Here is a 16,008-nt window from a genome sequence, read left to right as displayed (position 1 = left end):
CAGGTGGATGGAAGTACACCAAATAGAAATAAAAATAATTTTGAGATCGTGACATCTTTAACCTTTATCAGCAGATGAAAAGCCTAAACTTCTGTTGCAAGCAACATGGAGCCATAAGGCAATTCTTTTATCTTATTATTTACCTACAACATATTTTCAGGAATAGCAATTCTTTTACTGTTTAAATCCTTTAAAATTAATTACACTTTTGTATTAGAACCTTGCATAAAGCTATTGTTTCCTGCTCAAAATAGAACGCATTCAGTCCGAGTTCTTACAGTCACATACTCTTCACTCATCCGGTACAGAGATTAAGATTATTCATATTTTTTCATATATTCATATATTCATAATATTCATATTTTTGGTGAGTACTTACACGTAAATCTTGACAAGCCAGAATGTTATCAAGCCATTTGTAAAGATATCCATCAGGGGAAAGACCAACATTATCAAACACAGGTCCACAGCAGAGCACAGCTGACATGGCCTAAAAACACAAACAACTTCAGTTACACAAAAAAGTGGCATGAATTAACCTTTCAGAATGATTTGATCCCAGATCCAGGCTAACAGGACTGCCACTTTGGTTTTTCTTTTTGAGGGAACTATGGTGAAAAAAGTTAACAGCATTTTTTGCTAGAATTCAGTAATTATGTTGCTATAGATGTTACTGGATGCAAGATAATGCCCAGTTTAAGCATTCTGGAAGGATACTCTCGCCCAGCTTCCCCACTCTTCAAGTTACATTTTATTTTACCCAGTCTTCACAAATCAAGCTACAAGAACAATTAAAATACACAGATGTTTCAACAGTACCTTTCTGCAAAGATTAAAACTTCACATTAAGTAAAGCAGCTTTTTTATAAATGTATTTTTTATATATATACATACACACACGCGCACACATCCATAAGCTATTATTTTCCCAGCTTACTTATCTGGGGGAGTTGCAACTGATTTTGTTGCAAAAGTATGTTATTATTATTGAGCATGTCTCCAGGCAAGTGTGGGAGAGAGTCCTGAGATGTGCATGTGATACTGAATTGGTACTGTGCTTAATTTTAAAGCCCAAGATCCTCTCACTGAGTTCAACAACCTGTTAATGAAGAAATGTCAATGAAGAAAAGTAAAATTTTAAGATGCATTCTGGTTTTGAAAGTAATTAGCCTTGGAAAGTGTCTGCTAAGTGAAAACTGCTATTTTCAGTGGCTCATACTGTTATATTCTATGATACCACTGTACATATACATATGAGCATACAAGTTTGCATCAAGTATGCCAATTCAAACTTGGGTGAAATAAAAGGAAAGAAACCCCGCAATTACTTGTATTTTGACTAGACAATTGCTATTACTGATTTTGACAGTGGAACTTTAATACCTTTAATGCACAATACTGGTATCTTGTAATTTGATGATTTCTATCACTGTAACGGTCGAGGGGTGTGAACATAATACTGAAAGGTCCTGCCCACTGGCTGAATAAGATGAACAGGTGATGCCTCAAACTCTGCTGAGGGAAGAGAAATCTCCTGTGGTGAACTAAGTGAACAGAAATAGAAATAATTGTGATATGTTAAGTTAAACATATGTTCATGTAGCAGAGATGATGACACAAATTTCAAATTTCTACAAAAAGTGAGGTTTTCTTAAATGTTCAATATACACTTACTCTAAAGTATCTCAGCTCCTTTTAAAAATCTAACGAAGTGAGTAAGATGCCTCCTATTCCTAAGAACTTCCAGTTCTGAATTAATGTGTAGTTATACAAACATGTACATCTGACTTTAGAAACAGCATGCAAGAAACTAATTATAGAATCAGGCTTTTCAATGCTTCTTGCACTCCTTTAGTGGCAAATATTTAATTGTATTTTCCAGTCCTTTAAATGCAAGTTTAAACAATACATAAGTCTTATTCTAATACAGTAATAGGTAGGGACAAGAAATGAAAGAAACTTGGTGTCTGTTTATTTATGACAAGATGTGGTGTGTTTTCTGAACAGATAAATCACCCAAGCACATGAAAATATCTTTGAATACTTAACCACGTGGAGATATAAAGAGAAATCTTTTAAACAATAGTTTTACTTCCCCTAAGCAAAATATGATGGCAGAAGTGGTACTACATTTACTAAAGAGACTGAGAAACTGCTACTGGCCAATTATTTTTCATCTAGAAACTGTGCTGGAAGACAACAAAGTCTAACTAGACAATACTAACACAAATCAATATGAACAGTGGCTAAAGATGATAGATGCTGACATGATAAACATTTGTTTGCTAGGCTTTAAATGTTACGACTTTGTTAGTCATTGATATATTTTAAAGCTGACAGCAGAAAATACATCTATGAATAACTGAAATGCATCGGTTATTATTTGTATTCTCTCAAAACACAAGACAGGGCTGTTTCATTGCAGAAAATTAATACAACACGCAGTCATTGGTCATGTGCCTTGTAGAACAGGAGAATGAATGCAGAGGAAGGCCTTTGTAAATATGCATGGCAAGGAAAATTCTGTGTTGTTAATAAGCATTATTTAGAAGAGGAATAAAGGAAAGAATTTCAGTATTTTGTTAACAGCAGCTAACAACTTGACAACACTCAGTTCAAAGGGATTTTTTTACTGTCTAAAATGAGAATAGCAGGGATGCCATTTTTTCCTTGTTTTGTTCAACTATTATATAATTCTCAAGTATGTTATAGCTGAAAGCAACTATACAACTTTGACAAAACTTGCACACTGGAAACTTACATGAAAGCATTTGCACATTTTATTCCCTTATTTTACCCGTTTGAGTTCCTTTGTATTTGTTGCTATGACTGCTGCTGTGTCCTATCATAAATTATCTGGAGATAGCAGATTTACACAGACTGAGTAAGCTCCAGACCTTATCTTCCAGTAATTACATTGAAGCCATTAAAGCAGACTTTTATATAATTTTTTGCTAACGGAATTACTTTACATTTATGAAATGATCTTGCAATACATAAAAAGCATGAAATCAGTTGAAGAAATCTTTGCTATGCAACTGGAGTCTGGTAACATAGGATACTGTCTCAGTATCTTGGGCAGGTTTTCAACTACATTTAAAATTGTACATTTTTCTGCACCCACCTATATTCTTCAAGGCCTGTCTGAGTTTATGAAAAGTCTAGCAATGAAGTCAAAGGGAAGAAAATGAGGCCTTATGTGAAAGAAATCTGGAGCCCCTAGAAGTCACAAACAACTTCCTTGCTGGGCTTTTAAAGAGGTGATTATTATATACGAATATCACAAGCTTCATCAAGCTTTACTTTTTTTTTATTTGATTCTTAATAGAGTTTTGAAAATATTTTTATCCATACTCCCCTCTATATTTGTAATACGATAATTCACAAGCAGCGAAGAAAAAACACAGAAAAAAAGAATTACTTTTCCAGTACATATATTAAATGAAAATTCACAGTATGTTGAGATAATTTAGCACCATACCTGGAACACACTGAATCAAATTGGCAATCATTGCACTGAAATGTGCTCTCATGTCCTTAAGGATTTCAACTTCTTTATCATTTTCAGCCTCCAGAAGCATGCGAGTCAGATCAACGTACTCTAAGAACAAGGCTCCGAGGGCTAACGTATCTCTTTCTAAGGCTCCATTTGTACTAGCATAAAGGAAAGTTGTACATTAATGTAGAGTACCAGTGTAGTTATACTGCAGCTTTCTAAAGAAATGCATAAAAATCTCTCCATATCTGATAGATTACGCAATTCCTCAAAGAACATAACTTCTTCAAAGAACATAACTTCTTCAAAGAACACATAAACTCAAGTGTTCTAAACACTGAAAATTATTTCATTTGAAGATCAGTATTTATGATGAGTGATAGTCCTACCTGTCACTTATAACACCAGCATCGGCAAGTAGTTCAAAAATTCGCAGTAACTGCAGTCTCAGTAGATCTCGGCGTTCTCGACGTTTTTTGTTCTTGGAATTTAAAAAAACCCCATTTTTTAATATGCAGAGGCACATACATTAAAAACTAGTAACTGCAGAAATGTCAGTACAGTAACTGAGATTTGAGAATTCCAGTTCAAGCATTTTCTTCATGAAGGAACTTAACTGCTTTTGGATATTTCATTTATATATCAACACAGAACTAAATATGATCAAACTTTTGTCTTTGTAACTATTGCAAACAAACTGTTAGCAGCTACCTAGGTCCTCACTGAAAGTATGGAAATGAAATAATGAAATACTGGATAAAAGTTAATTAATACTCAAGGTTCCTGTACCAAAAACCTGCTATCTTCAGGTAGCAGGGACATTCACGTTAGCTTAACACCATCTAGCTTGTACGCTGGAAGAACTGTAAACATAGAAGAGATATCCAGAACCCAGGAAAATATTTTAGTGATCAGCCACTCCTGAACTTGGTAATGATGCAGCTACATGATCACCCATATTGAACTAAGCTCCTAGCAGACACCTCTCTAATACACTCTTAGATGTGTTGTACACACAGTCAACAAACTCTCCCCATAGAACAGGAGACTGCATTGTTGTTAGCTGGTTCATCGTACCGCATTGTCTTCCAGAAAGCTGTCCTTTCTGTCTTCTATCTTGCCTTGAAAGATGTGAATGCAACAAGGCCTGCTCTTTGCTGAAGGGAAGGGCTAAACTGACTTGTTTGTATCCTGCATCTCCACTAAGAAAAAAAATGTGAGAAGGACAAAAAGCTGCTATTGCACTCAAAGAAATTTGCTGCCAGAACAAGAAAAGCTCAGAGAAAGCTCAGATTTTCCTCTTTAGAATGTAAGAATGGCAATACTGCATCAGATCAAAGGCCTATCTCTTCCAGTACAATGGCTCTGCCAATGGCCAGCAGCAGATGTGTGGGAGAAGAAAATGATACTTTCCCTGGTATTCTGACCCAGAACTGGCAGTCTGCAGCATCCTAGCAAAGGTTTTATTAAAATCATTATGACATTTCACTTGTCCTACTCAGAGCCCTGTTTTTCTCCCTTTACACCTTAAAGGTTCCAGGAAGCACACACAGAGAAAAAAGCAGTTTTATTGTAACACAGTATTTAACAGGCACAGCTGCCTCCTGCAACAGAGTCAGAGGCAATCTGGCAAGCCCAGTGCCAGTGCCCACATGGCAGATCTCGTGTAATGTCCATTTTGGTTTATCCTTGCAGTTCTTGGCCGTGCTGGTAATTCTTTCTAGTCATAGCATATGTCAGTTCAAGTATGTTATTCCTGACGTGTTGGATACCTGCCTGCTGTCATGGAGGTCTGCCATGTTTCCTACAGCTACATGACGCGTACAGTCATGCCCGGGCTTACTGGTGGCACTGATTGCAGGAAGGTGGCCCAGCTCTTCACATCAGGAGCAATGCAGGAATTAACATTGCAGACTCTTGTTCTCATATTGCTCTACTGACATTTCCACGTGCTGAATTTGCTCTTACAGCACACTGTAAACCCCAGCATTCTCATAATTCCTTTCCTGAGGGTAGACTGGATATGTATGTCTCCAGAAAAGGCCTTTCAAGTCTAAGTTGTCTTCAGTGGTGCACAGGCAGAAATGCAGAGGCAAGTGGCTGCACTAATGAGTATTAATCCACTTCTGTCCAGTATCAAAACAAGTGACCTTCAAATCACTGACTTCATAGGGATGGAATGCACACAAGTGAATTGAGATGTGAAGCCATACAGAGTGGAAATGGCAGAGAATGATTGTCAGACACAGAATTATTAAGAATTGTCCACATAAAACCTAACATGAACGAAGCACCCGCCAAGTGAATTAATTTTTATTTATTTCTATATATCAGGCATAGCTGATTAATAAGCTCTGTCCGCTTATTAATGATTTACTTCCTCCTGACCACCACTCTTGGTGTGTCTTCTGCGCCAAAGACTACATGACTTGGCAGATGAGGACAGCTTGCCAGGTCACCGTGATTATACTTTATTGAAATTGCTGTGGAAAACAGAGTAGTGAACACACAAGTTGAAATTGCTTGAGAACCAGGCAAAGTAGCCTGGGAAGAGGACAGTATTAATGCAGCAACATCGCTTTCTATACACAGCTGCGCAGATTTCTCAGCAGAGCTGCATGGACACAATGGCCGAGTCTACACTGGTAAACAGAGACAGGGACTGCTTGTGGTCAAGTAGCACAGCCTGCCTCGTATTCACACTGCTCCAGAAGACCTCAAGAAGGCTGGCTATGTCTGTGTTGCCTAATGGGACTCCTGCAATGCTTCTCTGGCCCAAGGCATAATCACCATGTGTTCCCTTATCACAAAGTGCATGCTCTAACCTGAGGGCTGTGCTGCAGCCACAGCAGGGATTTTGCAACTTCGCCTGTAGGCTGCGGCACACAGGGAGGTAGGGGATGAGGGGAAGGTATAGGAGCAAAAGCAGCTGGTGTATTTGGAGGACTGTGTCTGGTGGCTTGGTGCCTTCTGGGGCTTGCTCCTGGGAGTAAGCTACCTCCAGAGCCATCTCAGATTTCTGTGTTGGAGCCAGCTGGAACAGTCAAAAATGAGCCAGGGAGGGAAAACTGAGCAGAATGGCAAATCTCATCCGATACTGAAGCTCTCCCCACAGCTTCCCTATTAAGCTGCATAGACACATCCTGTGACTAGACTGCTTACTGAGGCTACAGAGTCTATCACCAGGGATTTTTAAGAACGGTTTAGACAGTATCTGTCAAGAATGACACATAACTAAGTTCATCCTCCCTTGGAAGATGGGAAGAATCCTTTGTTGGGATACTTTCTATTACAACAAAAGAGAGTACTGTAAGGAAGGTGAAAAAAAAAACACTGACGAATTTGTCAGTTAACCTGTTGTATTGAGAAAGGAAAAATGTAGTCAGGTGAAGCTGAAATAGATGACCCTGACTATGCTGCAAATAAAAAGCACATCTGAACACTGCCGCAAAATATGCTTATAGTCCAGCTGTGTTACAAGTTAAGTTTTTCAGATATTGAAAGTGGATTTCCAATATATCTGAGTTCCATATTTGACTGGAAATTTTTCTCAGAATGGATTTCTATATTGCACATTTTTTATCACTGATAGAATTTAAATTAAACATGGTTTTAATAGAATTATTTTGTGTTATACACAATTACTAAAATTCTTGTTGCACACAGACCTTAACTTCTTACCTAGTATAAAAGAATGCCTTTGTATTTCAAAGAGACAGAATTACTACTTATAAATAAAATTTCCAATTTAAACAAACTAGTACATTTAACTTCTGCAACTAACCTCTGGTCTTCTTTCTAGGGCTTCTTTCATTAGTGGGTGAAGTTCTTCAACTAATTCCCTAAATTAAAAAAAAAAAAATCTTTGTAAACAAAACCTAGTCTTCTCCAAAAAGCATAAATATTTTATTCAATACCTAACCCCCAAATGTCTAAACTGCAAATGAAAATATTTAAATTACAACAGAAATAATGCATTTGGATTACAGGTAAGTGATTGAAAATACCTGAAAACAAGGGAATTTGTTCTTCCAAATCCTAATACAAGTGATTCTGTTATTTCTATACTTTCAAGTCTCATCAAAGGCACTAGCTGCTTCAGTAAGACTCCCACAGATGGAGTTCCAATAGCCTAAAATATATGAAGAAATTATTGACATTTAATTGTCAGAAATATCAACATTAAGTAAATACATTTCTTTTTACAAAAAACATTGTCCAAGAATCAATCTGTATTTTCAAAATGTGCTGAAATAATTTTGGATATCAATTATGGATATCAATACCCCAGTACAACTGGATGTCGGCTATATCAAAATCGTCTCAATAAGGCCTAACAAATCAATGTATCTGAGAAATCTCTTTGCTTCCATTCAGATTATTATAATCTACTTAGTCTGATGTTCCATTAATGGAACTTCTGCTCCTCTCCAGTTGCTACTACTTGAAACTGTACTTCATGTAATATTCCTTCATGTCTGACAGATATACAATGTTTATTCAGAAATCTGCCTTACTGCTTAATAATGTCATAAATTTACAAAGTGGAGTGTTTTACAAGGCAAGGAAGGGGATGATAACTATATTTAAATTCAACACATATGTCCAGAACTTATATATTTTGAATATACATCACCCAGAATGCAAAAAAAAAGTAATATTTGAAAATACCATGGCTTTTGCCAAATATTTATTGAGAAATCATGTAAATAAAGATTATACAGATGTTTTAATTGTTAATCATGTGCCTTAAGCAGTTTGTGTATATCAAAACATTCCTCTAACTTTCATCAGGATGTGATTTTGCATGCCAATGCAGTTTAAAACTCTCCTAAATTAATAATTTGTTTGAATCAGGATGCATCACCTTATTATCATAGTTCACTGTTCCATCAGGAGTGGTTGCCATGATCTCTGGTGTTGAAGCACGCAAGTGTCCTGGGCTCATAATACTGGGCTTTGCTACTCCAAAACAGAGAATAAGATAGTTTCTCCACAAAGTAACATAGTTGTCTCCACTGCTTGCTGTACTTGTTTTCTTTGCATTAACAGGAATACTAGAATTCAAAATTAAATTAAAATTATTAAAATTATTTCCCAGTCTTAATTACCCACTATTTCACAACACTGTAGAAGGGAATAAAACATGCTATGTATCCACCAGCTGCAATTCGACATGACACGATACATGGGAAAAATAAAAGGTAGAAAACTAGAGTTTTCCACCTTACAAGCTGCAGTTATGAAACTCAAAACTGAATGTCTGGGTAGCACCCTGCAGGACTTACAGACTGATAATGAAACATGAGACTAAAAAAAGCTTGTATTAAAATCACATAACCCCTAGAAATGAAAGTTAAATGTAGACCGCCACTTACTTTGGATCCACAAGAGGCATTATCAGCTGTAGCCTTGTGAAAGCATACGGCCAAGCATAGCTGAGAGCTGTAGGACAATGTTTTGGTAAATTCTCCTGCCTAAGAAAACTGAAGAGGCAGAGAACCCACGGATCTTTAACAGACTGTGCAAATATCCAGACATGGGAAGGACTTTTCACATCATAATGGCTATTTACTAGCACAGCATTCCACTCCACCAGCCACTGTAAATCCACGCTGTGTGTTAATGGGATTGTTGTCTACAGAGAGAAAAGACAAAAAATCAGAGTGACTATCACTTATTCCCTGCTGTGTTCCCCGTTCCCCCTCAGTACTTGTCTTTATTTTCAAGCTCAACGGCCAACTTTTGTTGGATTTTTTAGACCAACGCTTTTATGCTTCCCATTGCATTGACTTTTCACTCAGGAGGAGCTTTTTACAAATGCTCATAAGAGCTACCTCATTATTTCCCCTCTGGTTCTTCCTTAAAGCTCATATTTGCTGTGACAGGCAAAATAAATTGCCCTTAAACTCTATGATAACTAATGATCATGCTGACCAATACAGTCTCATTGTTAATTTCTTTTCTCCTTGCTGCCTGCACCCATTCACTGTCCCTTGTATGACACTGCAGACAGTAATAGGTATAAGCTGCCCTTAGGTTCATTGTCTGAACAGCCGGTCAGAGCCTTAGCATGTGATTAAGACTTCTATATGCTATGACATTATGATAAATACCAATGCTTTACTAAATATTCTTCAGAATTCAACAGGGCATTTGAATATGGGTGTAGGGAATTAAAAGCTTGAAGCAAGCACTTAAGCAGTTTTAATCCACTTTAAATCCTACTACTTTCAGTGGCAAGTAGGGTTCTCCTATCAGCAAACAATTTCTCTACTGCATTTTGCCTTAAGAAAGCATTTTTGTGAAAACTTCTAAGACATCTATTTTGGCACCCTTATTCACTTATCAGACCTCAAATGTGATGTAACAGTTATCTGCATCCTGCATCCACCGTTGCAAAAGTAATTACTATATTAACACTCCTTACTGCGCTTGTCAGAAACGAGGTACACAGGCAACACATCTGCTTTGCTCTATTATAAATGCATAGAATTAAAGCACAAAAACCAAACCTTTGCCTATAGAAACTGCAACACCCAAACCCCGGTGCTGTTACTTCAGCTGAATTTCCCAATTCCTGGGTTATAGAGTCAGAATGTTTCTTTCTTGTTCAGTTTCTGATCCCTCAATGTTCCTGTTTGCACCTGCACCGTGGCCCAACTTCATCATCAGTTTGATGTCCCCTTCCTATGGCACACATGTGGCAAGGACCAACTGCTGCTTTAAACTTAACCAGGCTGAAAAGTGCCCCAAACTGACAGTTTCTGCTCTCTGGACAAGGGCACTAAACTCTAAGAGAGTGTGCAAAACAAGTTGCCCTACGTATCAGTTCGTCTGCTGATACCTTTTAGTTCAAAATGCTTACTACACCTCTGCTTCCTCTGATGGCAGTTTGACACATCAGACACATAAGAGAGTGAAAGCAAAGATTCATCCCAGCTGTGAATTTCTTGAAAGCTTAGGCTTAGGTTTGCAGACAGAGCCAATTCTGGGCACACAAGGGAGTTAAATCTTATTCCCTTTTGGAACAGGTGATAGCAGTGAGTGACCTCCTAGCACCCAAGCATTAGGCGGTGCTGACTTCCTCAACAGTTGTTTCGGATGCAGGTCACAGGTCAAGAATCTATGTAGTTTTGATTATAAATTTTGTTGGTTTTTTTTTTGCTGGATGTACTATTTTCTATACCCATAGTATGATTATTCTAATGGAACAGATTGTCTGGGACATTGTGTAGCCTTGGAGCTCTTGGGTAGATGGCTAGAGCCTTAAAGCTGTATGATTTCTTTGATTTCTAGCAGCTTTATGTTTAGTATTGCATGTCTGATATTTGTTATGTCCATGCGCTAGCAGTAACAGTAAAGTAATACTTACTGAATCTGAAACAGCCACATGAATAAAACTTTCAAGAATAGAAGAACTCAACTGATCCATGACATCAATCATAGGCCTGTCATCATCCTGCATAACACAGAGAACACAGGTTAACTGCTCTCCTGAGAAAATTACTTCTCTTCTTATTTTTCTGGCACATGAAACAGAACCACTCAAAATTATGACAGGAATCTAAAATGGCTAAAAAAATTTATTGGTGACAATGGGTGCATTTTATCTTTTTTATATTAATCTCAGAACCAAGCTCAGGCTGTGGTTTGAAGTTAAGTTAATTTGTGGCTACAGCTTACTGCTTACCAAACAAAAGCATATACCAGAAAATCCCAAATGACTTTGGATAGCTGGTATCTAGAGACTGAAAAATTAGCTTACTGTTTATTGAAGCATTCCTTTGCCATGAACACACATATTTGTGTTCTTGGGCATTCAGATGGTTCACTGAGCTGTGACTGCCAACACACAACATGATTCTCCATATTTCTATATCCATAAAAAGACTTAGAGGTCTTTACTATACAAGGAAAATGTATGTGAATAATCTTAAATGTGTCTTGTGCTGTGTTTTTTTACAAAATGGTATGCTACAGGAATGAATTTCATTTCCAATACAAATTTATAATCCTGACAATACAGAAATGATTTATGCAGTAAAAAAAAGGTTTTACAGTGGCTTTTACAGTCACACCATGCCAAGAGAAAATAGTAACGCGTTGTACAGGTTTCCCTTTAAATTCCATTCAGGGCACACACTACTAATGTTACATTGTTGAGTACACAGAAAGATTTGCAGTGTTAAAGCAAATAGAATTGGTAAGCTCAGACTAAATGTTTTTCTATAAACTTAAGTGCGCACCTGCTACACTGTTGCAATTATGTTAAAAGCAACTGTAACAGCAATTTTGAGCTTTACCTGTGGAAAATGTTAATTCAAAGTTCCAGAAAAGGAAAATCATACCTCTGCCTGGCCAAGGGCCAGGAATAAAGCACGGATCTCTCTGAGGATTAAAACAGCTAGTTTACGTGTAGCAACCTGGAAACTACACAGCAGAACCAGAGCAAATCCTTCAACTGCATGTAGTACATTAGAATACGGGCTTCTTTCAGACTGTATCCGGTGGCTGGATCCGTTTGGTATCAACTGTAGAACAGTGCAAAGGGGGAAAAATGGAGTCATGGTGTCTGAAAACCAGGTTTCCAAAAAATATTCTATTTAACTAGGACATATAAAGAAACAAAATGCAAAGGCCATGTAAATGCTGAGGAAGGACTGACAGTGTTCCCTCAACCAACCAAGTTTCGTTGCTTTACATTATCTTGTTTCACAAAACCAATATATGAGCGAAGTCTTTTGGCCAAACCCCTCTCTCTAATCTGCAATTCAACTACTTGCTTTGTTCCATCCTCCACTAAAAGGATGAATGGCTAAGTCAGACTGTGAAGACTACACTTTTTTTGACTCCCGATAGCAGGTCCTCAGGTCTTTCTTTGATCCTATAGCAGGAAACACCTTAGGTAGGTGGCCTCTAGAGCCTGACCCCACCAGTAACGTGTAAAAGTATTTACTGAAAAGTATGTGAGGATTTATCTTTTCTACATTTTTTGTAATACTATTATTACCTATATAAAAGGTGATGCAAAGCAGACATTGTGATTGCCCAAAGGAAAAAATTTCTGATATGGCTGGGTTAGGAGATAAGAAGCCTGAAAATCATCTCTCACAATGAAAATACCTGTGGGGCAGTGCAGGCGGGACAAGCAGGAGCAAAGCTGTTTAGTTCCCAGGAACGTTTGTAACACATGGAGACTGCAGGCTGTAGAAACAGTTGGGTTCTTTGATGTTTTTGAATCAACCAAATGAAATGGCTATGGGAAGGGAAGACTCACTTCACCCTTCTCAGCATTCCTACTAGCATTACCGAGCAGTTTCAGTCCTGGGAAAATGTCCTGCTGCCACATCTACATACACATATTTCACTTTATGTGCTTTTGTTGATGTGCGTATTTCAGTTTGACATGCATTCTCCTATGTTGCTCAACAATAACATCTGCTGTATTACACAAGGACATAGCTGTCCTCAAAAGACACCTGAACTAATTACCTTGAAAAATCTTACATAGTGAATTCTTCTCAGGTGAGTAAGCACAAAACACATAAACCACAGCAATACCAAGGAATTTAATTTCTGCCTTCAATTACTATAAATGTTAGAACACAGATCTCTTGATTTCATACCTCTGCAGATCTGGTTTTTGCCTGTTCAGAAGCTTTTCCTGGAGTGTGTATTACAAGCTTCCACTGTGTAAGCAACTGCAGCAGCAACTTCAGTGAAGTATCAAGAAGGGTATGATGCATATCATTCACTTCACGTAGCAGAAAATTAGTAAAACCAAAGAGTACATCCTCCCGCCAGTCAACAAAGTCAACAAGTAGACCCTGAAGAGAATTCTGTGCAATGTGTCGAAGTTCATCATCCATATGGATAGACAGCCTGTAAGCAAAAGTAAATGTCAGGTAATACAAATCTAAGGAATGTTTACTGGGGTAAGGAGCATATATTTGTTGGGAACTTAACACTGACAGAAAACTCCCAATGACAACATAAATTTTAATGATACCACCATGATTTCATTGTTACTGACCACTGTTAACATCCTTAACCTGGTTTTACACTGTAATTCTTGCTACAATAGTGCCTGAACATATTCCTGGATCCAGAAGAAGTCTTTGTTGCACTCCTAAAAAGTAGTATCTTAAAGCACATAATTTGGCAACTTTGCCCTCTCCCTGAACCAAGTATACTTTTGATTTACTCACTTATAAAACAACTTCTATTTAGTTATGATAAAAAAGGCTTACAAGTTAAGACATAATTTCATAATTTATATATTTATTTGTTTACTTTCAATACAAAGCTAAAAGTATCACAACACCTCAGCTGCCTAACAGTTAAAATGGATCTTTAGCCAAGAAGCTAATTATAATTATTGAAAGCAAATCTTCAAAAGAAATAAAAAGATGCACTTGAATTAAAAAAAACTGCTTTATGTTTTAAACAACTTAGGATAGGGAAATGGGAAAAACAACCTCAGGATTTCTATACTTTTAAAACACATCGGACATCCCCAAAGTCCTTCTGAATGATGGTGCAATTTTAGATCCCATTTTCAAATTTTATTTCTTCTGTATTTGCATCATGTTGAAGCTCTTTCCAACATAGAAATCCTTTATACATTTTTTTCAAACAAAAAGCATCAAACCTCTGTTGGTAGCTTGGCAGAATACTCAGATCAGTGTGTTCTGCAATTTCTGGTTTATTGCCTTTATGATGTATTTTATTTTAATTACCCATGAGACTGTAATTTTCTGTAGTGTGTTAGAACTCATTTTCAAAGTATTTTATCTACATTTAATCTACACAGTTGAAAACAGGATGCACTATAAAGAAATGGACGGGAAGCAAGGAGAAAAAAAAACAAAACAGCCAAATGGAGTGGAAGCAAATTCCATTCAGTTGGAAGTGTATGATGAGATGTGGTTCGTAACACATTCAGTTCATTATAGCTGCCTAACTGTGAGGCAGGGAACATTTAATTCAAGTCAAAGGAAAGCAACTGCCATGAAACTTCACCCCGGTGAATATGATCCCAAAAATAATTGTTACACTTCAATAACCACGTGACTTTATATATAAATTTGGAAACACAGTTTTGTTGTGCTAAGAAAGGACTATTTCTGTCTCCTCTTTGGAATCCCAAAACCAGAAAAACAAGCAAAACCCCTGAGACTATGATTAAGTCATCCATGAAATGACTTCCACAATGACAAAAAAGTAATAATGGAAAAAAGGATACAAAAGACATACATCTCTAAGTCCAAGTTACTGCATAAGGCATTATTAAATGAGATGAAATTAAAACTGAGCATAGGAATGCATCTATGTATTACCACTATATGACAGGTAGCTTGAGGAGTAACATTAAGTCAGTGTTAGTTTGCTTGTTTGCACTTGAGTCAATTAAATTTAAGACCTACTTGGGAATTTGTAATGAATGGTTTCACCGGGCAGTGAAAGGGCAAAAGGTACAGTATATACTTGACATCTGCTTTATGGCTTATAATTTGAGTACAGCTGTCCTGGAAGAAAGTCTAGCTGCTGAGTTAGACTCCTGGAAACTGCCAAAAGACACATCTGTTGTGAGGATGAAAAATTCAAACCAAACCGTGAATAAAAGAACCCATTAACCCAAAGACATTATTTTATCTTTAGTGAGAAGAAAATATTTAACAGCTTTCCATCCCAAAAACACAGCCCCACACAAATCCCTGGCAGAACAGTTTATCACTTTTTTTTTTTAAAGAACAGGGAGGAACAGAAACCTCAACTCTTCAACATTTTTTATCCTTGTGTTGGTTTTAGTCTTTGACCCAGAAAAGACACAGTCGTGTTCTCTACAACAGCAAAGACACACCTCCTGGGACTACTTCTTCATAACTGGGAATAGTCAATCTGAACCCAAATAAATATGGGACAGTATCAAGAATGTAGAAGCAGCTCTGGTACTGGGGTAGCCTGGAGACTTACATTAAGATTAGGCCAGGTATTAATTCCTTAAGCAGTTTATTACTTTCTTCTCTGAAGCTGTATTTTTTTGGATGCTAGGACTTCTAGGTCTTCTCCATTAATAGCAGATAGCTTTTTATAAGCACACGGTTTTGTCCAAGAAACAGTTACACATTCTGTGACTCAGTTTTCTGTTCTGTTCTTGAACAGCTTACCTGGCCAGCAAGTCGATCAACTCAAGTTTTGACATTCCATCAGGAAGCAATCGAGGAATAGCAGCAACGCATGTTCTGAACAGATCAATTTTTGGTTTTCTTTCACCACTGAAAAATTAAAAATAGAATTTTGACTAAGCTTAACAAGTAACTGTTAAATGATCCACCTACAGTTCTTCAGAGAAGGGCTGGACGTAACGGAGTACCAGAGGTCTACTGAGAACATCAGGACAGAAAGCTAGACACTATAAATGAAATAAAAAGAAAGCATGAATAAAAGTTTCCATTGAATAAATGGTTTTGATTTTGACATTTTTCATGCATTGTATCTATACAGTA

The 16,008-nt window shown here is 37.2% G+C and overlaps 1 protein-coding gene across 6 annotated transcripts in view; it reads right to left on the bottom strand.

Moving 5' to 3' along the window:
- Positions 1–16,008, bottom strand: part of FRY (FRY microtubule binding protein) — a 217,527-nt gene that overhangs the window by 75,179 nt on the left and 126,340 nt on the right. For all 6 annotated transcript variants that reach the window (XM_080377495.1, XM_080377492.1, XM_080377493.1 and 3 more), the window contains exons 17-28: positions 15,670–15,777; positions 13,126–13,381; positions 11,848–12,030; positions 10,872–10,958; positions 8,875–9,134; positions 8,364–8,553; positions 7,504–7,628; positions 7,281–7,338; positions 3,886–3,977; positions 3,482–3,654; positions 1,384–1,544; positions 380–490 (exon numbers count right to left, since the gene is read on the bottom strand). In XM_080377495.1, the coding sequence (XP_080233621.1) occupies positions 380–490; positions 1,384–1,544; positions 3,482–3,654; positions 3,886–3,977; positions 7,281–7,338; positions 7,504–7,628; positions 8,364–8,553; positions 8,875–9,134; positions 10,872–10,958; positions 11,848–12,030; positions 13,126–13,381; positions 15,670–15,777 (1,804 nt within the window). The remainder of the gene's footprint in view (positions 1–379; positions 491–1,383; positions 1,545–3,481; positions 3,655–3,885; positions 3,978–7,280; positions 7,339–7,503; positions 7,629–8,363; positions 8,554–8,874; positions 9,135–10,871; positions 10,959–11,847; positions 12,031–13,125; positions 13,382–15,669; positions 15,778–16,008) is intronic.

The sequence above is a fragment of the Falco punctatus genome, assembly GCF_963210335.1.
Source record: "Falco punctatus genome assembly, chromosome: 2".
Taxonomy (NCBI): Eukaryota; Metazoa; Chordata; class Aves; order Falconiformes; family Falconidae; genus Falco; species Falco punctatus.
This window is presented reverse-complemented; position numbering and strand designations above follow the sequence as displayed.